The sequence below is a fragment of the Ambystoma mexicanum genome, chromosome 13, assembly GCF_040938575.1.
Source record: "Ambystoma mexicanum isolate Mex_15411 chromosome 13, UKY_AmexF1_1, whole genome shotgun sequence".
NCBI lineage: Eukaryota > Metazoa > Chordata > Amphibia > Caudata > Ambystomatidae > Ambystoma > Ambystoma mexicanum.
In genome coordinates this window covers 706,698,858-706,722,695 of record NC_090938.1, presented here as the reverse complement: position 1 = coordinate 706,722,695, position 23,838 = coordinate 706,698,858, and the positions used below count along the sequence as shown (strand labels likewise).

Sequence of the window (23,838 nt, the reverse complement as noted above, 5' to 3'; positions counted from 1 at the left end):
TACCGCCCCCTCCTGATACCAACTGGGTTGGAGGGATAGATATCTCAGAATATGTATTACTTATGTTTTAAGCCTGTATTTCTGACATTTTGTCAGTAGTATCTAAACTACCAGCAAGTAGATGAAATCTATTTGTGCAAGGTATAGACGGGAGATAGATCACATCACCCTCACTCGTCCACAGGACCCGTTCCCCACTATCATCTGTTTGCGGCTCACAACATGGCACAGCCTCAGTGGTATTACACGTCTCACTACTGACTGAGGGCAGAAAAGGGAAATAATCATCACTACCTGTCCTACAACATTCCGCCCCAAAAGAATAATGTTTTCTGCCCTCTTGCAAAAGTGGGCGGGTCATTTAACACAAGTAGGGGTCTGACGAAGGGGGAGCAGGGTTAGAGAATTTCCCTATTATTTTAAAAGGTAAAGTAGTCTGAGTACCTGTAGTCTTATTTTTTGTCCAGTTTATTAGAGGTACTACATAAAGCGGTTTCATGGGAGTAACTTCTTTCTTACAGCCTTTCTTACTGGATTTCTCCACTGTATTTTATCAAGTTCATTCTTGTATAAATCAATTAAAATAATCTTCATTTTGTTAGTAAGCAGGTTGGCATCTTCAACTGGGGCCCTTCATTTTGCTGGTTTCCTGCTTTTCCCATCAGGAGAGGTCTAATTTGTTGTCTTCCTTTTCGACATAATACTAACAATTTAAAAAGAACGACTAGAATCGATTAAGTCCAAATGCTGTCAGATAAAAACACCTGGTACCTTCCTTATACCATAATAAATAACACAAATGCAGCCAAATACCAACAAAACATAATATCATAAAGTGTATATGTATTGTAAAGGTGCGAAAGAAGAACTCCGACACAAATGTGGCATGTTTGGGGCTAAAGACTTTTATTAAATAATAAAGCAAGATAAATCCTATCTTTCCCTATTCCTAAGAGGGGTTTCCCTGCTTCAACTAAAGATCTAAGGTGACTCTCAGGATGTCTGTTAACGTAAAAGTGTCCATCGTCCCATGTCAAGAAAACCTTACTTGAAACTGCAGAATAAAGCAATAATGTCTCCCTTCTCCTGGGTTATGGTCAAAGTTCCACACAATGCTTCCTTTGTGGGACAGGAGAATGCCTTCCTTCTCCTGACGTTCAGTCTTAGATAGCCTGTGGTAATGACTCCCCTCCCCAGGTCACAAAGTTCCTAACAATGTATACTTTGTAGGCCAGACAAATGCCTCACTTCTCCTGACATGCAGTCTCAAGTAGCCCAGGGGAATGACTCCATTCCTAGGCCACAAAGTTCTAAATAATACTTTCTTGGTGGGGCAGGAGATGCCTCCCTTGACCTGGCGCATGGGTTCTGTCTAAAAAAAAAACAGGGGAATGACTCCCTTCGCAAAGCCTGTTGGACCTTCTTCCTAGTCCAAGTAACCAGAATGACTCCCTTCTCCTGGTAGTTATAAAACAATCTCTTACAACCAGGGGAATGACTCCCTTGCCCTGGTCTCTTCATTAGGTTTCACACTTACAACACCCAACTCTGAGTGTTAATACGCTATATGACCCTAGCTTCTCTTCTTCTTTGGTTGGGCCTGATTGGTTCACTTTCCTGCCAAGTACTGCTATGATGATGATGACTCCTATCACTCTCTTGGTTTGGGTACCCGACTGTGTTTCTCTTCTTCTTTGGCCAACTTAAAAAAAATAAACCTGTTTTTTTATTAGTTTCATGGTGCAATAGAACAGTTACAGATAACATGACTGTGTCGTTGTTAACATTTACAAACATTACAGCATGAGAATTGCTTTCCTTTTTTCACCAGCATTGGGTCCAAACCCTGCCCTCATTCCTTTCACTTTCTATCTTGTTCACATCCTCAAAATTGCCTGTACCATCAATAATTAACGGGGCATTATTCCGACTTTGCAATGCATATCTCAGCATAGATGGCGAACCGTATTCCTCAGTTCCCCTCCCTCTGTTCTGCTTTCTCTGCCTTGCAGGCTCCCATAAGTCCCACGTTTTAACCTTTATGTCTCAACATCCTTCCTCACCTTGATCAGGGCGGCTTTAGATCCAGTGTTGATGTCAAAACATTAAGAATTGGTCACCCGTCCATCCCTGCCCCTTCTCCTCCACCTGCATCTGTGCTTTCAATACAGAAATCTCTGCAAATCCCCACCTCTGCACGTCTCTAACCCATGCTTGCCTATCCGGTCCCGTGGGATGTTTCCATGATATCGCAATCCACCGTTTGGCTAGTATTAATAAAAACGGGGCTATTTTTCTCTTGGGTCCTGTACCTCTTTTTTTTCCCCGGTAGCAGCCCGAGCAAGCAAAATAGCTGGCATACACCCATATCTCCCCATATCTCCCTCACACCAGTGCATTGATCTTGTCCATCACCGTACTCCAGAATGCCGTGATCACTGGGCAACCCCACACCATGCGTCAAAAACCTGCAGAATTTTCTCCACATCTAGGACAGGTGTAAGGGGCCCGCGGACCATGGAATGCAGCCTCGAATGGGGCATGTAGACCCTGGGCAAAAGGTTGTATTGGATCAGCTGGAAACGTGCGTTTCTAGATAATTTCTTTACCTGTTCCCAAATCCTAATCCATGTGCTCTCCACTATTTCCTCCCATATATCTCTCTCCCACTTCCCCTTGACCTTCATATCTAACCTCAATTCTCCCTCTCAGAGACCCCATATAAACATGTGCTGGTCCCCCCCCCCTTGGCCCTTCCACTATCAATAGAGCATGTAACTCCGGGTCTGTTTCCGACTCCTCCAGAATCCTCTCCCACATAGCTGCTATCTTCTTCACCACCTGTGCATACAATAGGAAGGATCCCCAATGCATCACATATTTCTCCCTCCATTGCTCGAACGTGAGCAAACGGCCCTCTTCCAAACAAATCTCCCACTGTGTGGCATCCTCCATTCTGTAGCCTGGGGAAACCTATATCTTTCACCAAGGTCCACAATTTGCAATCGAACCCCAGGGGGAGGTCAGGGCTGTATAGCCTCTTACCCTGGGAGTTACGTTTGTATCTGTTCCACACTGTCCTCAGAACCGTACATACATTCTCCAACACCCAAATGGCAAAGTCTGGTCTGTAACGCACACCGACCGGAGGCCTCCAGCAGAAAAGACAGATAGGGAGACTCCATAAGATAGCATGGAGGGCTGTCACTAGAAGACGCAGCGCCCCGTGTAAGGGTCAGTGAGCGCTGGAGCATTGGACCAGAATCCCCCCGAGCCGCGGCAGGGCTGGTGACAACTACTCCCCCTCGCCACCCCCCCCCCCGAGGGAAGGAAGGTATGCGGCGGAGGGCGGGTGGGACCCCGCAAAGAAACTGGCAAGAGCAAGACAGGCCGCTGGGAGGGGCCGCAGCAGACCGCTGGTACTTTGATACTGAGTTGCCTGAGCGGGAGTGCAGAGGGACTGCAGGGATGGCCAGTCTAAACCTGCAGTTTGTGTTAAAAAACAACAACTCGCTTGAGGTTGTGCCCCAGGCCCTGCCCCAGAAACATCCAGGCCTGGAGCAAATTCCTGTCGGCCCTTGAGCGGAGGGCCCGGCAGGCTCGCACACTTCCAGCACATGCACCGGCGAGCCGACCCCATTGGAGCAGCGGAGGATGGACAATTAAGCGTGGAAGGCCCCCGCCACGGAACGGCAACAGCGTTGCAGAGACCTGCTGAGGCATTAGTGTGAGTAAGGTGGATCTCTGGGCAGGGCAGGTGCAAGCTGCTAGAAGCCAGATATTTAGGAACCTTAGAATTCGGGTCCCCAAGACTGGCGCTTAATCACGGGCTGGATTTGCCCAGTACACTGGGGGTTGTGTCTCGGGCCCTGCCGCCTGAGCACCCAGACTGGGAGCAAACATCTGGGGGCCTTAAGGCTGAGGGCTCGCCTACTCCTGGTGAAAGCAGAGCAGATCACAGACGTAGAGGGTGCCTGCGGCAGACCTTGCCTGGGGCTTGAACTATAGCAAGATGTGGTATCCGGACCATCAGCAGAGAAATTTGCTCCTTTCTAGGGAAGAAGGTCTGGTGGTTGGTGACGCCATACTTATACGTGAGTGGCCCACACATGAATGGCTGCGGTTTGTGGCACTATTGCTTTTTTTCTTTTGTGACTATGGGGTGCAGAGCACAAGACACTCCTGGACCCGGAGAGGAACAGCATCAGTATCTGAAGGAGGTCTGCCCTGCATCCATGGTTAAAGCTGCTCCTAAGGTGTGCCACTGCAGTGAACTGCTGGTAGACTGCCGGCCTATGGAGGGGCTGACCCGCATACATGCCTGACAAACATCATTGAGGCAAGGCTAAACAAACACATATTGAGGCGTTTGTTAAGAGAGATGCATAGAATGAGACGAGGCCATCCCTGGCCACTGAGGGGTGCGCAGTAGCCTCACAAACAGAGTCCGGAGAAGAGAATCCCATCCTGCAGCTATTGCATCACTAAAGGCATGTCTGGAACAAAAGGTGGATGCAGTCATTGTGGATGTGGGGCTATTGAGGCAGCATGTACAGACCCTGTCAGAGCGGATAGGAACTGTAGAAATGCAGGTGCAAGAAAATATATCCAATGTGGCTTCCACCCAAGCACAGATGTCCGAGCTAGATGTCAGGGTGCACATTCTGGAGAACCAAGTGGAAGACACAGAAGGGAGGGCTAGGAGGAATAACATAAGGTTCCATGGGCTACCTGAAGGCAAGGAAGGAAGTTAGTTGACCACCTGCTACTACAGGAAGTGGGCCCGGAGATGTTAACTCAGGGCTTTACAGTGGATAAGCGCACAGATTTATAAAGACAGAGAGTGGATGCTAGCCTTCTCTAGAGAGGGGGGGAGCATTGTACGTGCATCAGTGAAGCTCGTCATTTACCCGGACTACACAGTGCTGGTGCAGAAGTGGAGAGCCATGTTCAGTCCTACGAAGGAATTTTTGTGAAGGGCACGAGTAAAATACATGCTAATATACTCGGCGAAGCTCAAGGTGATCCATAATGGAAAGTCCCATTTCTTCGAAGACACTGATGTAGCACACTCCTGGATGGATGCTCATGGGATCGCGCAGCTCCCGGAAAGGAGAAATAACGCCCCCTGGCCGATCTAAGCAAGGAAGTGGCGGGACATTTACCCCATGAAAGCATAAGGCAATAGATGGGAAGCTATATGCAGGAATTGGACGCTTGAAGATTGAGGAACCTGTTCTGCGGGCGCGAGCGGTTGCTGTGCTGGCTGCTGCGACACCCCGGTGGACATTTAGTTTCGGATGCCCGTTTTAGAGCATCATCCTGCTGTGTGTCTCCCAGGTGGGGCGGGAGGGGGGCGGGGAAGACAGCAGAGCCCGAACGCAAGTCATGCTACGGGGCTGTTGGTTTTTGGTTGGGGGGGAATGGGGAAGTTACACTCCAAGGTTGGTCTGTTTTCACCATCTTTTGAGAGGTGGGACAGTTTCAGTTGTTTGTGTGTTAGGAAGTTGTTTGGTAGGCATGGAAGGGCAACACGTACAGGCTACTGAATGCTCAGTGGGTGCTAGCTGCTTGACAGGTGGTGGGTTTGACACAAGAGGGTGACATGGGCATACAGGAGTTACTGGTGCTAGATTTGCGAGAGGCGCAGATGACTGAGGGGTTATATTAGAGACAGTGGGAGGTTGGTGGGAACTGCAGAAACCTGGTAGAGCGAAACATGATGGCTAGCGATCTGACAATAGTTACATGGAATATCAGAGGTCTTAATAGTTTTGTTAAGAGACTCAGGGTGCATGCCTATCTGAAAAGAAAAGGGATACATATCGCATTACTGGAAGAGACACATTTAACCGCAGATTGACAGAGTGTGATTGACAAGAAATGGGGGGAAAGATGTACGGTTCCCCTTTTCCAGAGTATGCAAGGGGACTCCAGACATGGATTGTACCAACAGTCCGCTTCCAATTGTTGGAGTTAAGCGTGATGATGAGGACAGGATGGCATTGATACAGAGGTTCATTGAAATCAGGCAGGTGTGTATTATTAACACATATGCACCTAATAGGGATGCTACAATGTTCTTTAACTCCCTCCTGCAAGAGCCTTTGCGCTGCACTGCAAAACCTCAGACTAGTGGATGTATAAAGGTGACTTCATGGGGATTTGAGGGGATACTCACACTACGCGGCACCTTCTGGGGTTCACACTCACCTGGATTACTTTTTTGCAGGGGAGGACACAGTTGGGGAGTTTATATAAGTGGAGTACAGGGCCAGGGTCCTCTCTGATCATGTCCCACTGATTGCTACCTGCCGGAAATCCTTCTCTAGGTCACTTATTCTGACCTGGCAACTCTGAGTTGAGGCTCTGCAAGATGGGGTCTTCAGGGACTACCCTGAAGAGAAAATAGAGGAATATTTTGAAACAAACACGTGCAGCGTCGCAGAAAGTAGCACTCTGTGGGACGTCTTTAAGACGGCTATGAGGGGAGCAGCAATTGGCAAGATGGGGGGCTGAAAGGGGAAATACTAGAAGCCCTGGAGAGGACAGAGGTGGAAATTGAGTTGCTTGAGGGGAAATGGGACACGGGGAGAGAGATTGAGGGGCATCTACTTGCCTTGCATCAAAAATGCATCAAAAAATGGGAACGTCTCTGCAAATTTGACTTTGTCAAATACACCCAGAGCGTGCACGCAGAGAGGGATAAACCTGGCAGACTGTTGGTGTGGTTGTGTAACAGAGAAGAACCCAAGGAAATGATATCTGCCATATGGAATAAGGAGGGGGACGTTGTGAAATAAATGAGGTATTACAAGACACTGTACTCAGCGGGACCGGAAGGAAACGAGGGGGAGATCACAGAGGCTTTGGCTGAAATAGGGTTGCCCCAACTGGATGAGGCGGGAGCATACATCTTGGATGCCCCGCTCACGGTGGACGAGATCCTGTCGGTAATACAGGCACTGCCAACAGGTAAGACTGATGGGCTGGTTGGCCTACTGGGAGAGTTCTACAAAGCCTTTGCTGCGGCACCTTCACTGAAGCGTCTTGAAAGCTATGAGGAGGCATGGGAGATGGACCGACTTCCTCGGAGAATGCGGGAGTCCGTGATTGTACCAATACTTAAACCGGGTAAGCTTGCTTCGTACTGCGGCTCCTATAGGCATCTTTCCATGATTAATCAGGATTACAAGATTCTCACTGCCTTACTAGAAAATAGACTAAAGGGAGCAAAGGGAGTGATTGGAGAACTGATACATGTCGATCAGGCAGGGTACGTACCATACAGGAGCACTGCTTGGAACCTGCGGTGACTCCATCATGTGATGGACGGCACCAAAAGCTTAGGGATAGACTGCGCAGTAGCCTCCCTAGATGAGATTAAAGTGTTTGATTCTGTTAGATGGATTGGCTGCACGCAATGCTAAAGCAATTTGGAATAGGGAAAAGGTTCTGCAGATGTGTATAGCTGCTATACACATGACCCCAGGTTAGAGTGCAGACAGGAAGACAGATATCTGGGGAGTGGGAGCTCCAAAAGGGCACTAAACGGCTGTCCGCTATCACCAATGCTATTCATCCTAGCCCTGGAGCCCCAAGGCGGCTCTTTTGCACAAAGACTATGAGGAGGCGCGATGATGGTGAATGTAGTCCAACATCTAGTCTCAATGTATGCAAATGACATGCTGGTTTATGTACACTCGCCAAGTGAGAACTTGTTGCACATTCTGGACATAATAGACCGGTTCGGGGAGCTCTCCAGTATCTCTATAAGCACAGAGAAGACTCACAGGCCTTGCTGGACTGAGCCAAGACAATATACCTGACCTGGGGTTGAGGTGGCACAGAGGCTTTTCGGTATTTAGGGGTAAGTGTCATGCATGATGCAGCCATGGCCCACAAACACAACACGCAAAGGGTCCTGGATGGCATCATCCGGTCAATGTCGTTTTGGCAGCGACTGCCCCTTTCGGTGATGGGGAGGGCTGCCCTGCTTAAGATGGTGGTACTACCCTGCCTGCTATATCACTTCATAAATATCTCCTATGATATTTACTAAAGGTTCTTTGTAGATTTGGATTGAAAGGTGCAAACATTCCTGTGGGGAAGCGGTAGGTGTAGGATTGCGCTGCATGCCGTGCAGGGAGATTACGAACGGGGTGAAATACGGCTGCCTAATTTTTAGCTGTATTACCTGGTAGGCCAGTTGCAGTTTGTGACTAGCTGGCTGGCGGACGAAGCTATTCTGGACTCAAGGCTCCTGCAGCAGGCAATAGGGTGATACTACCTAAAAGAGGTTCTGTGGGTGGTGAACTAAGGTGTCAGGGCGGCGCCCTGGCTCCTGCAACTGGGTAAGACAATATGGCGCAGGGTATGGAGGCTGGTGGGTTTCAGGGACCCATACTCCCACACATCCTGCATTACAGATAAGAAGGAACTGCGAGTCTCACGGAATAGCCACAAAGGGAATCTTACAGGCAGATGGGAAAATGGTGTACTTCGAAACATTAATGGAAAGTACCGACATACATGGGGGACAATTTCTAATGCACCTGACTCTGGTCAGGAACATTCAAGACAGCTGGGCAGACTTCCCGGGGGCACAGAAGGAGATCAGGTGCTGGAGAATCTGTATGGTGTAGGTGATGACGGACACACGATTTCCAGACTACACGAATTTCTGTTGTCTGCTTATAGTGCACCAGAGCTCAGAGTGCGAGAGAAGTGGGAGGCGGATGTTGGGAGAATGTTCACGGATGTGCAATGGTTGCAAGCACTGATGTATACTAGGCAGGTATCCAGAAATTCAAGATTTAAGCTTATCCAGCTGTATGTACTGCATAGGGCCCACCTGACCCCCCCACAGAATTTCGAAGTTTAGGTCCTGCCCAGTTATTGGCAGAGGGTGGCAACCAGTGTGGGTAGTGGGAGTGGGAAGCATGCGAGACACCTCACATGCATGAAGGACCTTATGCGCATATTAGCTAAACAGAGGATCGCTATGGCGTGGAGGTCATCTGAGGGACCCAGAATCGAAGCTTGGCTGGCAGACTTAGGGAGATGGGCTTTGGCTGAATCTGCCGCCTAGTGCAGGGCAGCGCAATGCGAGTCGAAAGAAGGGGGTTTGATTGTGAATGCTTGGGATGCATTAGTATAGGGGATGTTCCCCCCATCTGATGCACTTCCCCCGTAGGTTTATGGCTGTAATCCTGCACATTGGCAGAAATACGGGACAATCGCAGGTATGGCATGGGGGAGGTACACAAGGAAGAAGGGACCTGTTTGCAACAAGGGAACGGGAAAGCTGGTCTTAAGGAACTTCATTGGACTTCATTGTACAACAAACGTAACTCTTGCACCTGACAGACAAACGTGTGGCCCCTGAGGCTGGAAAGTACTGCACCTGAGCCCTTAAGCAGAACACTGGAGGTAACCAATACCCTTTAGGCTCGGAGGGACAAAAGGTATGTCATAAAACCCGCAGGGAGGAGGTGAAAAAGGAACACGGAGTGGGGGATCATCTGTTGCTGGCGTGATGCCTTGTGAGTGGGCTGAACTGTGCCCTGCTGGACGTAAACTGTTTTGAGGTGTGTGGCTTTGTGTTTTGTCTACTAAAATGCAAAAAAGTGTGTTTAAAAAAAAACGAAACAAAAAAAGCTCTTGTCTATTCTGCCTTTCTCTTCTTGCCCCTTTACACTCAGCTCTCCTCTTCACTGAACTTTCCAATCGCCTCTCCACTCTACTCTCCACTCTCATATGTACTCTACACTCTACCCTGCTATCCTCTCTTCCCACTTACAGTCCCCCATTCATTCTCATATCTATTTATCTCACTCTCACCCACTTATTCTCCAACTCTCTAACCCTCACTCACTCTCCCCAACTACCATGCATGCACTCTTATCCCCAGCTATCACTCTTACAGCCTATACCTCACCTGTAACAATCTTTCCCACAGTCTCCTCCACACTCTGTTTCGCCATTCGTCCATCACCTGGTCTCTTTGTCCACCTCCTCTTCACCTGACATCACCTGAACGACCCACACACAACATCTCCTTCCTTTTCTTTAAAAAGTGCTCTTTTCTTTGTTCGCACTACCCTCCCACCCTTTCCATTGGCTGAAGTGCTCACTTGCCCCTAGATACCTATTTGCACCTTCCTTTTCTCAAGGGACTCGGCCACACAGATGAACGGCTTAGAAAGATTTAAGCCCCATCCCTTTTCCCTAATGTGGTTTGTTTACATTCAGTGCCGACTGTTTGACAAGCTGTTAATTTGCGTAAAGTTATTGTCTGACCGCAGGGAGTCTATGTGTTGCCGGCGCACAGTAAGCTGTTCCCTGCAGGCTCTGTGTGTTTCACAGCATCTCTCGCTTGTGTTTTTTCGGTCTTTCATTTTTTGCTGCAGAGAGTTTGGGATTTGTAGTCCTATAGAGAAAATGAAAGAGCACTGGCCATAGGGTATGGCAGGAATTGGGTGCTTGATTGTGGTTCCCTCCACTTGTAACAAAGCACTTAAAGTGGGAGAGCAGAGGTTGGGACAAGCAGCAACCTTGAGGTCCATGACAGTGTTCTGCTAAAATTATTGACTTGATAAAGTGCAAGGTTGGATGCTCTGCAGGGCCCGGTCGTCCACGAAAAACCTCTCTCAATGAGACCAACCTCTCTCCCACTTCCCAGGTACATATTTCTTTCTACTCTGTGTTTCATTCAAATCCGCAGGTGAATCTATACAAGATAAACCAGTGTTGGGGAAGATAAGATTACTTGTAATCATATCTCCACAGAATCAGTATATTTTATAGATTCATATGTGACACTCAGTCCTTCCCGGGAGTTATGTTTGGGTAAGTCTCTGGTGCTTAGAATCTGAAGAGACACATGGGGTGGAGGTACAAGACTAGCAGAGCTGTTAGGAGTTGGAGTAAAAACCAATCCGAATGCCAGAGAAGCAAAAGCTTCATTGTGGGGCATTTTAGACATTATGATGTTGGTTTCTAGGTTTGCATGTATACAACGTATTGTCAAAATTATTGAAGGATTGTAACTTCAATTGCAGGGAATTTTCCGATAAGCATAATAGATACTAATGCCGCAGAAAGATATGCCCACATATGCTTCATTTAACTAACTATAGTTAACTCAGTATAGTGGCTACTGTAGTTTAGTCCATATTCTTCTTTCCTCCATATGCCCCACCATTCCCACTAATAAGGTCCTATGTTAGCACTTGCTACAAAAGAGATTGACTGCTGGGAGCCTGGAACGCGTGAGTTGGTGGTGCTGGCGCATGGTTGTAGACTGCGCATTGTGCCCCACCACTGGTTTCTGTTTGCTGCGATGCAACGTGCTTTGGTCCAATCCCCATAGGGATAAGATCAGCAAGTATGGCAGAAAGGTGACTATGGACTTGAAGTACAGAAGTCATTACAGTAAACCTGGGTGCCCGGAGTGCGTGAGATAGTGGTTCTGGGGCATGGGTGTAATCCACACTTTGTGCCCCAGCACTTGTTTCTGCTTACTGCTGTGCAGACTGCTTTGGTCCAACCCCCATTGGGATGACAACAGCAAGTATGGCAGAAAGCGACTATGGATCCCACCCAGCACTGTTTCTGTTTACTGCTGCGACAGAGTATTGGTCCAATCTCCATAGAGATGCCATCAGCAAGTATGGTGGAAAAGGAGACTATGAACTTGGAGTACAGTAGTCATCACAATGCGTAACGTTTTGGACTGGGAAAAGGATTTATGCAAAAGTCAGGCTTGTATTGTTTACTTTGCATGCAATTCTTAAAGAAAAAACCTTTGAAAGGTGGTGTTGCTTGGAAGGTGTTGTTGCTATCACTTCCCACAGGGAATACAAAAGCATGCAGTTGGATTGCTTGTCTGAGTTGATGTTATTTGTAAAGCTGCTATGTGAGCTAGGCTACATGCTTTTTGGAAACAGCATGCCTTGGACATCCACCTCTAGTGTGGTGCTTAGTTGGATTAACCTAAAACATTTTTGGCTAGATTTTCATCCTTATGTCAAGCTTCCACCTCCACTACAGATCATAGCACAGAAGAGGCGAGGATGTACAATTCCCTATTCATCGGACTTAATATTTGTTTTGAGAGTTGCTTGTGTGTAAATGTACCTGTCTGTTCCTCTGTCTGCAGGTTGTTCATCCACTGGCAGTAGTGTTGGAAGTATGTCCCCAGATTGTACACAGTTGCAGCCTACAGAGATAGACAGTAAGTGATGTTCTATCTCTCTCAACTATGTTGTTAAATTACATTGCTTATTTTTCTTCAGCATAACTCCAGTCTTGTAGTCCAAGAAGGTGAAACATGTTATTTTCTTATGAGGCCAATTAATAACCTGGTCAGTAGGTAGAAGGTGTTTGTAGGCACGTGACTACCATCAGTACAGAGACAACTGTGCCACTGGTAGGCCAACTTCCTCCACGAATTCCAAGTTGGCAATACCACACAGTGTATGGGAAGGGCTAATGTATTGGATTATGTGACTAGTGGTCAAAGGATATCTCTGTTTGTGTGCTTAATTTTGCAGGTGACGCACATGAGCCGCATCAGTGCAGAGAGAAAAATCATGAGACACCAGAGTGGTCACATGGGGACATGTGGGAAAACGAGAGTGTTGCATATTTTGAGAATCTAGCTGCTGTCTCTGAAGTTTCCCCTGTGGACCAACAAGTGCGACATACGAAGGAATGCACAGCTGTGCATGGTAAGTTGCTTTGTCACTGTCATGGCTCATCTTTACACCTGCCTTTCCCCCAAAGCATCTAGAAGTATGAAAGCCTAATGGGACTCAGTGTGTTCTTCTGGCTCGTGGCCCAAAAGACTTGGGGACTAGAACAAAAAAGTTGAAGTGACACCTTGGGAAAGACAACTGAACACCGGGGTGTCAGTTCAGAGGTGATCGAGGTTCAAAAATTGGTGGAGATCCCACTGATAATGGTGGAGATCCCACTGATGCTTGCAGTGTATGCCATGTTGCTTTTAGCCTATGGCAGATATGAAGTTGTGTTCAAGCGTTGGCCTTCTGGATTGAATAACAGTGTACAGAGCAGCCCCAGCAATTGTTGTTAAGAATTCCATGTTGGCAGCACTTTCCGACAAAAAGGTATGATACTTGGGTCGACTTCATGGGCTGTAAAAAGAGGGTACCCTGGGTATCTCCAAAGGCAATGACATACACAGCACACTCCTCTTCCCATGGAGTGCCCACAGTGAATTGTGGATGGCTTGGACACTGTGCAAACGCAAGTGGGTTGAGATGTAAAAACCCATGCATTACCTAATAGCACATGCCTGTGCTATTTTGTTCTTCCATGTGCCCACCTGTTAATCTGATGTTGTACTCTACTTCCATCCCAACTTATTGGGAATTGGCTTCAATGCCGCAGCAATGTCCTGAGAAGCATCTCACAGTTTGTCACATAGTCACAGGGCTGCATGTTTCTTAGAAATTATTCAATAGGGCCCACAAACTGCAGCCATTCTTGTGCATGCCACTCATGTATAAGTATGGCGTCACTAACCATCAGACCTCCTTCTTGCTTTTCATGCTGATTGACAGGATTGGGAAATCATCTTGATTTAAAGCATCTCTTTTTTGGACTGTGTCCGTCCAGGTCACTCCTAGAGAAGTATTCTACCTTTCTTGTTTTTTTGGGGGATTGGTCATTTTTCCTGAAGCCACCACCTTTTGTGCATGCTGTTTACAACTGGTTTAGAAAAATGATTGGGGGGGAGGGTGAAAAGGGGCCCCTAGGGGACCCTGACGTCTATGGTAACAAGGCGAGTCACCACACATGATAGATACGCCAGGCACAAGGTTGTATTCCCAAAGCTAGGGTTTATTGCAAAGCAAAAGTCTCAGTTGGCCAACTCGGTCTCACGCTCCGTGACGTGTATCTCTAGACCTCGAGGGACGCAAGAGAGTGAATTACGTATATCAGTTACATATATACAAAATGCATATCAAACAATCAGCTATGACATGTTTAACAACCCCCTTTATTGGGTTTCTTTGAACTTGGTGTGATGATGGACATCTCCGACTACTATGACACCTTCAAACATCTATTCTAGTAACAATTTGCAATTTGTGAGGGCGAAGGCATCTTTCAGTTGTTGAATAGAACACAGCGCTTCTGTTCTTGCAAGCGAGCTACATACGGGGGGAAGAGTTGCATTCCGGACCTTGCTATCTATTAGGTGGTATTTGCGTCCTGGGAGCCGACACGCTCTAGCGAGCTCAGCAAAGGGGGACCGTAAGAAAAGCATAATTCAAGGCTTTAGTGGTATTATTCTAACATATTTTACCATATAACGAGACTGGCTGGCAGCTGCGAAATGATTAAATGCCCTGCAGCTCTGCTTCAAGGCTACATTCGGGAGGGAGCCGGACATTCTTCCTGGCGCTGCCTACGTTTGTGTTTCAACGAACTCTTGTTATCCTCTCGGCCCTGCGGCCTTGTCCTTTTCACATACAGACAACAATGTTTTACAGTCGAGCAGTGCAAGCGGAAAATATACTGCGAAGCAATAGGAACAGAAAGCAATGAGCAATGGTTAGAAAACAAAATGGCGATTCTCATACATCAAAATGGCCGTTCATTGGCAAACTCGAAAACCTATATTCTGTCATTTCGTGCATGAGACGGTTGGCCCAAGGCCACCAAAATACGTTCGCGGTCACAAAGTAGAGGTATCCATTTTTCTAGACTGGCAAACCCTCCTTTGGCCGTATGCCAAACGTCTCATCTATTTATTGAAACCTCCTCTAGTGATGATGAATCTGAAGTACTTATGTCTGAATTTTGCATGCTATCGTAGACATCATCGTCTTCATCAATATCTATTGCCATTAACTCTTTTACTGCTCTCATCTCATTTGGGTCTGGGTCAGTTTGATAATGAGGTTGTTTCTTCTTTGTCATCATATGCATACATCCTTCTGTACATCCCTCAGTTACCTCAGCGCAAACTATGGGTAAACAATGTATACAACAACAGCACGTTAGGAATATTCCAAACACCACTACAAAATAATTAGCAAACTCTCAGGAAGCCATGTAAATATACTGCCTTGCTATTGTATATATTTCCTCTGTATTTCCTCTGTAACTTATGTACTGCTTGTAACTACGGTTTCCTTTGCAACTAAGATGTCTGTAACAAGCGCCACGATGCTTCTGGGCTGATGTGCGCTCAACAAATTTGAATAAATAAATAAATAAATAAATAATATTGAGATCAACTTCTATCCCCAAGAACGTAGTATTCCCCAAAACCAAGATCCTATTCCCCAGCTCCCTTCTCCAGTAGGGAGTTCAGAGCTTAGGACGTGCATTTTCTGTATTGCTTCAAAGATCGTGGGGGAATAGTCATCGATATAAGTGATCACCTGAACCGGGCTCTCAGTAGTGGATATATTAATTATTGGTAAAAACATTTCTAATGGGTGTATTGTTTCCACCCACCATAATTTTAGGGCTGTCGATATTGGTGCTACCACGCTCATAAAGCACATTATTATTGTCAGTACTAGCATACAATTCTTTTTACCATGCGTTTTTCTTAAGCTTACAGTCTTTATAATTGACTCATTCTCAGCGGTGGTGGTGCAGGAGGAGTCTGGAACCGGTCCCGGCACGTTTCTCGTCGTCCTTCTTCTTTCTTATCACAGTTCGTTGTGGATATCTCTCTTCGTCGCGCTTGCTCTGATGTTAATAAATTCAATGGAATTGTCACAGTTCAGTTCTGCCTGTCCTTTTTAGCCTGGATTTGATTATTTGTTTTAGGCGAGATCACTTGTCCTTTTTTATACTTCTCAGAGGACCTTTGATCAGTTATCTTATCGCCTTAGTATCATGTGCGCCCAGCTTGTCCGCTCTGGTTCAGGACACATGCACTGTTAATCAGTTATCTCACTTGCCATAGTACCATGTGCGCCCAGCTTGTCCGCTCTGGTTCCTGACACATGTACTTTTATGATCGCACTGAGGAGCCGCGAGTCTTGAATTGTCCGACTTGCACAATTCTCACGCTTCTCTCCTCTACACCTCTGGTTCCTTCTCCGTCCATGAGCTGAACCAGAGGTTGACATAAACACCAAAAAGAACTGCTGATCACTTTGTCTTCTGAGGCCGCAAGTTGTATCGCCTTGCTCCTGGTATCCTATGATCCGTGAACAGTGCCGGTGCACTTCCAGATTCAGGCTCAAAGTCAGCCTACTGCAGGTGCTGGTGTGCGCCGCGCCAATGATGCAGATCCGTTTTTTGGCGTGCTGGCAAGTGCTGGTGGGCGCCAAAGGGGTACACGATTTGTTTCTGCTGGTATTTGCAAGGCAGATTTTGCGTCGGCCAGCAGTGATGTTGATTCTGCTGGGCAACGTTGGGGCACTCTTTGCCCTTACCCCTCTTTGGCAATCGTCTCAGGCTTTGTTTCGAGTTTCACTTCTCGTTTTGGCAGATTAGGTGGCTGCTTACTGGCAACAGTTTCTTTCGTTTCTGGGACCGCTGCCTCTTTCCGGTCATCAGTGTCAGGCAAGTCTTTCAGTGCAGTTGGAATCTTCTTGGCATGGGTGGCATGGATCCACGACTTCCTTCCATCCACCCGTATTGTGGTCTGCGTCGCCAAGAGTACTTGATAGGGCCCGCGCCACCTGGGTGCTAATGATGACTTTCTTTCAAAGTTCTTTAGCAGCACCCAGTCTCCTGGCTCCAGCGCGTGCCCAGGACCGGTGTATCTCACTGGTAATGCCTCCTGCACCTGCTGATGAATCAAACGCAATTTCTGCATTAAAAGGCCACAATAAGTACTAAGCACAGGATGTTCTATCTCACTAAGTCGTTTTGGCTGAGGTGCGCACCAAACATTTGCCGGCCTCCCCATCACGATCTCGTACGGGGAGAGCCCAGTTTTAGCCTGTACAGACGTACGCATGCATAATAGTGCTTTTGGTAATGCATCCACCCAACTCAACTTGTTTCCCGCACAAATCTTGCTAATCTTTAATTTAAGAATCCCATTGTGCCTCTCCACAAGACTGGCAGAACTCGGATGCCTTGAACTATGGAATCTCTTATCAATCTGAAGACCAGCACATATCTGTAATACCACTGCACCCACAAAATGTGGTCCATTATCAGAACATAGGACACGGGGCAAACCAAATCTGGAAAAGTACTCCTTCAACATTACTTTTGCCGTGCTCATTGCTGTGCAGTCCTTCAAGGGATATTCCTCCACCCACTTACTGAATGCACAGATCACCACCAAGACGTATTTTAAGTTTTGGCACCTCTCCATCTCTATGAAATCAAAATGAATCACCTCAAATGGCATGGAGGGCGGGCCAAAACTGCCTGTTGGAGTCACTGTTCCCTTCCCTACATTCTGTTGCAAACACATGATAAAGTTCTGCACCAACCTCTCTGCATTCTTTTTTATGTTTACATTCTGCCAAACTGTAGAAAGGTGCTGTATTATTTTCTTCGCACAGATGTGCGTAGGGCTGTGGGCCATTGTGACCATTGCAGTCACGTAGGAATTTGGCAACATCAAGTTTCTAGTTCCCTTGTCCACTGTTAGGCAGAAACCTGTGCAGTTCCCTTAGGGACCACTGCAAAAGATTTAAGACTACAGGTGTTGGCAGTACACCCACTTGGTAGCAGTCTGTACCACCCAGATTTACCTGGTAGCTGTGGCTGAGCAGTCAGACTTCCCTCAAGAAGAGTTAGGCAGTATGCAAAGTATACACAATAGGCACTCAGATACAAAAATACAAGCAAACACTGACCAGAGCTTTGGTATCAAAGTATATAATTATTTATTTAAAAACACACAGTTTGAAACACTCCAGTACTCTTATTGTAAAATATTCTAAACACAGTTACTATTGTAATATATACACCCCCTTTTCCCTTATCGGATAAGTCACAGTAAAACACCACTTATTTTCATACAGAGGTGAGTGCTTAACTAGATTGCACTCCAATAAGTTTGTGAGAAAGGGAGGGAAAAAGACAGAATATGGAAAGGTAAACCACTCTAAGATTCAGGAACACTATTAGCAAGGCAGAAGAGCAAAAGTCACTGGTGAGCCAAAGTCCAAAGGCTGCGCCCACTCTTAGAGAGAGCAGAGCACAAATGCGCCCAAGATCACACAGTTACACTAGGCTTAGAAAGTCTTGCAGAGGGTTCAAAAAGAGTTTAGAAAGGCTTAAGAAAGTTTAGCCAGGGTGTCCCAGACTAACCCAGGTTCGAAACGGGGGCTAAATCTACCCCGGACAGTCGGTAGCAAGGGGAGCCAGGCGGGACACGGTACCTTAAGTCGGAAGGATCCTCCAGCGATGGCAGTTGTTCCTGGCAGTGGGTGCAAGTTGCGTCGTCGTCCAGGGGAAGAGAAGATCTCGACTTGGAGGAAAGATGAAGGTCGTTGCACTACCAGGGCAGAAACCAGCCGCAGAGTTTTCCGGTTAAAGGTGGTACCTTTGTTTCGCGGTCGTGGTAAAACGTGGTATCCCGGTTGCCGGGGTGCTTGGCACGGGCAAGGCGGCCACGAGGTACGTCGGGAAAGCAAAAAGACGGTGAAACTGGTTATCCCCACCAGTCAAAGGAAGAAGACTCTCTGGCGGGAGATCTCCTCTGTCGTTGGGAAAGTAGTGAGGCAGTCCAGCAGGGCTCCACCGGTAGTGGCGTCGTGGCAGGTCGGCTCAGCTTCTCCCTCGTCGGATTCTTAGGTCCTGTGGTGACTTCTGAAGTTCCACTCCCCAAAGCCCTGCTTTTATGCAGCAAACCCCCATTCACTCAGCCTAGCTGTCACTCAAACATGCTAAGTGGTGAGCCGGCTGGCTCACCACTTGGGCCAATCAGGATGGAGTGCGACTTGAGTTGCCTAGGCAACTCAGTCCAGGGTGCCTAAATTTCCCTCCACCCCTCCTAAGTACCCCAGACAGAGTGGCACCACTTTGGAGGGCTTCTGTGGAGAAGCCCGCCAAAAAGTGGAACAAAGGGCTCGACTTGGGTTGGAGTCACAGAAGAGAACACAAATGCCATTTTAGAATCAAGTTTTGGCAAAAAACACCAACCGGAGAATTAATATTAATTAAATAAACCGGCGGTATGTTCGAGGCTACCGTAAATAATTAAATAAAGGTAGTAGCCTAAAACTATGGGAAATCCCATAGGAAAATATTTGCGGTTGAATATAAAAAGTAGTATCCACTGCCACCAGCCAAAACTCGATCAAGGGGACGGAGACGTGCCCCCTCGACTAACAGACCCCGGGGCAATTGAATTGCCCCGGCCAGTACGTCCATAATATGATGGTTTGTACTGGTTCTGTTCAGAATTTAAGACTAGTAAAGTCAATGGTGACTTTACATGCCCTGGGAGACAGTAGTCAGTCCCAGGGTATGGAGTCTATACTGGGGGGTCACTATGACACCCCTGTGTTACTGCACGGAGGGTGTGGTGTAACACACATCACAAAAACACATGAAGCCCTATGGAGTAAAAGACCCCATAGCCCATTAAACACATCTAGATTCAAAGAAACACACTAAAATCATGCCCAAGAGTGAGGGTAAAAGAGTCTCACTCTTGGCAGGAGAAAAAAATAAACCCCAAAAATCCAGCAAAGCTGCTGGGGGACTCACTAGGTTAGGAAATTCAGCCTAAACAGAGAATTCTCCCTAACACTCGCCTCCCCCCTCAGACTAAGGGACAGGAGGATTTAATCCACTCCTGGATGAACCTCATACCTCTAGTCGATGACATACATCCTAGAGAGTCCATCAGCATTTTGACACCCTGACCTGTGCTCAATGGTGAAATCAAACCCTTGCAGGCAGATTGACCATCTCAATAGTTTTGGATTTTCCCCCTTCATTTGCATTAACCATCTCAAGGGTTGGTGGTCAGTCTGAATGACAAAAGTAGAACCATACAAGTATGGCCTAAACTTCTTCAGTTCCCACACAATAGCAAAGCATTCTCTTTCTATTGTTGCCCACCTTGTCTCAGGATCCTTCAGCTTATGGCTGATGAAGCAAATGGGGTGTTCCCTAGCCTTCTCATCCAGTTGGCTTAGAACTGCACCTATACCTACATTGGAAGCATCAGTTTGTACAATGAAAGTTTGGTGGTTGTCAGGAGCTCTCAATACTGGAGCTTGGCAAAGAGCTTTCTTCAGTTTTTCAAAGGCCTGATTGCACTCCTCATTCCATTTGACCTTTTTAGGGGATTTTGGAGAGGAGATTACATTCAGTGGAGAAGCTATGGTCCCATAGTTCTCAATGAAATTCCTGTAGTACCCAGTGAGGCCTAGGAAGGCTCTCACTTGGGTTTGAGTAGTAGGTGTTGTCCAATTTTGCACAGCTTCAATCTTGCTGAGCAAAGGCCTTATTTCTCTACCTCATGCCCAAGGTAGACCACCTTACTTTGACCTATCTGGCATTTACTTGCCTTGATAGTCAAATTGGCCTGTCCAAGAGCCTGCAAAACATGTCCTAGGTGGTTCACATGATCCTCCCAGGAGTGGCTGAAGACTGCAATGTCATCCAAGTATGCCATGCAGAAGTCCTCCATCCCAGCTAGAACTTGGTTCACCATCCTTTGGAATGTAGCAGGTGCATTTTTTAATCCAAAAGGCATGACCTTAAACTGGTACAAGCCACCAGGGGTGGAAAATGCAGTTTTCTCCTTGGCATGGTCTGTCAAGGCTATTTGCCAATAGCCTGATGTAAGGTCAAATGTGCTGAGGTACTTGGCTGCACCAAGTTTATCCACCAACTCATCTGTCCTGGGTAAAGGGTGGCCATCAGTCTTGGTGACTGCATTAAGAGCTCTATAGTCCAAACAGAATCTCAAGTCTTTGGATCCTGCCTTTGGTACTAACACAACTGGGCTAGACCATGGACTAGTAGAGGTTCTATTACCCCGAGATCAAGCATCTTCTTGACCTCCCCCTTGATATGGGTTCTCACATTTTCTGACATTCGGTATCCTCTGCTTTTGACTGGCAGACAGTCACCAGTGAGTATCTCGTGCTGTCCCCAAGGGGTCAAGCCTGGTGAGAGTGAGAACAGGGAGGCAAACTGATTTAACATAGATTTGCACTCCTCTTGTTGCTCATGTGTCAGATCTGAAGAGAGATTGACTCCTTCAATTTTTTCGTCTAAAGGTACACCTCTGAGGAGATCAGGGAGAGACTCGCTCTCTTCTTCCTCTGCTGCTGAAGCTAGAAGCAAGGCTCCTACTTCAGGTCTGGAGATGTACGCTTTCAGTCGGTTGGTGTGGAAGACTCTAGGAGCTTCCCTGGATCTGCCCAGATCCACCAGATAGTTGACCTCTCCAAGTTTTCCCACAACTTTGAAGGGTCCCATCCATTTGTCTTGCAAGGCCCTCTGCCTTGTTGGGAGCATAACGAGAACTAGCTGGTCTTGAGTGAACTCAACCATGTTAGCCTTTTGATCATGCCAATGCTTGACCAAAGCTTGTCCAGCTTTCAGGTTATCACTAGCTTCTGCCATCATGTGTGACATTCTCCTTCGGAGACCTATCACATAGTCAGTCACTCTGACTGGCTTGAGGGGAGGAGCGCCTTCCAACCCCTCCTTAATCAGGGCCAATGGACCTCTGACCGGATGGCCATAGAGAAGTTCAAAGGGAGAATAACCTACTCCCTCCTGAGGGACTTCTCTATAAGCAAAGAGAAGGCATGGCAGTAGAAGGTCCCACTTTCTTTTCAGAGGTTCCTCTAAAGCACCTATCATGCTCTTCATGGTTCTGTTAAACCTTTCTACCAACTCATTGGTTTGGGGGTGGTAGGCGGTTGAGAACTTGTAAGTAACTCCACAGGTTTTCCACATGGCTTTCATGTAGTGGGACATAAAGTTTGACTCCCTGTCGGATATTACTTCCTTAGGAAACCCAACCCTGGTAAAAATACCAAGGAGGGCCTTAGCCACAGCCGGAGCTGTAACAGTTCTCATAGGAATTGCCTCAGGGTATCTAGTAGCATGGTCTACTACAACAAGGATAAACCTGTTGCCTGAGGAGGTAGGGGGGTCAAGGGGACCAACAATGTCAATCCCTACCCTCTCAAATGGGACTCCCACAACTGGGAGAGGCACTAAGGGTGCCACATTCTTGGCGCCAACCTTACCAGAAGTTTGGCAGGTATGGCAGCTCTTGCAAAACTTATCTGCTTCTGCCCCCATTTTTGGCCAATAGAAGTAGAGTGAGAGCCTTTCCTTGGTCTTCTTGAAGCTCAAGTGACCAGCCAAAGGAATCTCGTGGGATAAGTGCAAGAACTGTTGTCTGTTTTCTTGAGGTACTACGAGGCGTTTGTAGTCCCCAGGTTCAGACTCAGTGCTATCTTCCCAGTGCAACCTATACTTCCCAGGCTCTTGCCCATCAGCCTGAGCAGCTGCCTGTTGGCGGAGACCCTCCAGAGTTGGACATTCTCTTTGTCCCTTACGGAAAGCTGCCCTGCTGGGCCCACCTTCTGCCAGTAAAGACTGCAGCTCAGGATGGTCCTCAGGGTCTAGATCTCCAATAAGTTCTGGGCCTCCCACTAGCTCTTCTTCAGAGTCTAGTTCAACCATACAGGGTTGTACCTCCCTCTCTCTCATCCTCAGCTGGAGGTGGAGTTACAGATGTAACTGTTGGGAGCACTGGAGTGCTTGCTGCTGACTTTTTTCTAGGAGTCTTGGGTTGCCCCTTTGCTCCTGATCTGGTAGTTACTGCAGTGAGTTGCTCCAGTGGTAAAGGAGTGATCTCTGTCATCATCTCCTGAGATAACCATCGCAGGGTTTTCTCTCTTGCAGGTTTTGTGAGCTCCTGTAACCTTTTACTAGGTGGTCTGCAGGTATGTGACACAACTCCAAGAGCTTTCAGGTCATTACCCAACAGAACCCTACCTGGCACTTCACATTGTTCACTGACAGGTATTTTTACAGCCATGTCAATACACTGGATGAGAACTGGTAACTGGGGACACATCTGCACAGGCCCTCCAGCTAACTTGGTGAGGCATTTGGGTGCCTTAGCAACATCCTCTGCCTTGAAAAATGATTCATCCACCACAGTTATGCTGGCCCCAGTGTCTCTAATGGCAGGAGTCTCCTGACCATTTACCTGGACACTGTCTTTATAATACTCTTTAGTATTATCTGGGATAGAATTATACACATCTAAATTATGTTGTTCCCACAACCCCAGAGAGACTAAAGAAACACTGGCTGAGACTCCAATGGGTTCATCAGCCAGCAGTAGAAAGTTTCCACTTGCCATTGGGACTTCCTCTTCTGGAGCGAAGGCTAAGGAGGCAAGTTGGATCCCTGAAGGTTTACCCTTGCATCTGGGATCTCCTTTCACATGGTCAGTAGAGCCACAGACAAAGCATTTACCAAATGCCTTCTGGAATGGAGGCTTGTTCTGACTTCCCTCTGGTTTGGCACCAGAGGAGACACTATTCTGCTGTGGGTTCCCTGGTGGCTTACCCTTCTGGTTTTGTTTGGGGCCCTCTTTGGAATTTGCAGTATTAGAATTCTCTTTGGAGTCCTTTTTAGGCTGTTTCCCCTCATCCTTTTTCTGAGTTACCCCAGAATCCTTGTGAGTGGCCCTGTTGGCAACCCACAAGTCAGCAGCCTTAGCTAGTTTTCGGGAATCTAATTCCTTTGAATCAGCCAAGTGCTGTCTGAGCTCAGGAGAGCAGGCATCATAAATTGACTCCAACATAAAAAGATTCTTCATACCTTCATAAGTGTTCACTTTGTAACCCTTAATCCATCCCTCTAGGTTTTTCAACC

The 23,838-nt window shown here is 47.2% G+C and overlaps 1 protein-coding gene across 2 annotated transcripts in view; it reads left to right on the top strand.

Annotated features, from left to right (window-relative positions):
- The window catches only part of LOC138521761 (E3 ubiquitin-protein ligase TRIM17-like), an 870,777-nt gene that overhangs the window by 713,259 nt on the left and 133,680 nt on the right, over window positions 1-23,838 (top strand). For both annotated transcript variants that reach the window (XM_069634825.1, XM_069634826.1), the window contains 2 exons: window positions 12,164-12,238; window positions 12,558-12,734. In XM_069634825.1, the coding sequence (XP_069490926.1) occupies window positions 12,164-12,238; window positions 12,558-12,734 (252 nt within the window). The remainder of the gene's footprint in view (window positions 1-12,163; window positions 12,239-12,557; window positions 12,735-23,838) is intronic.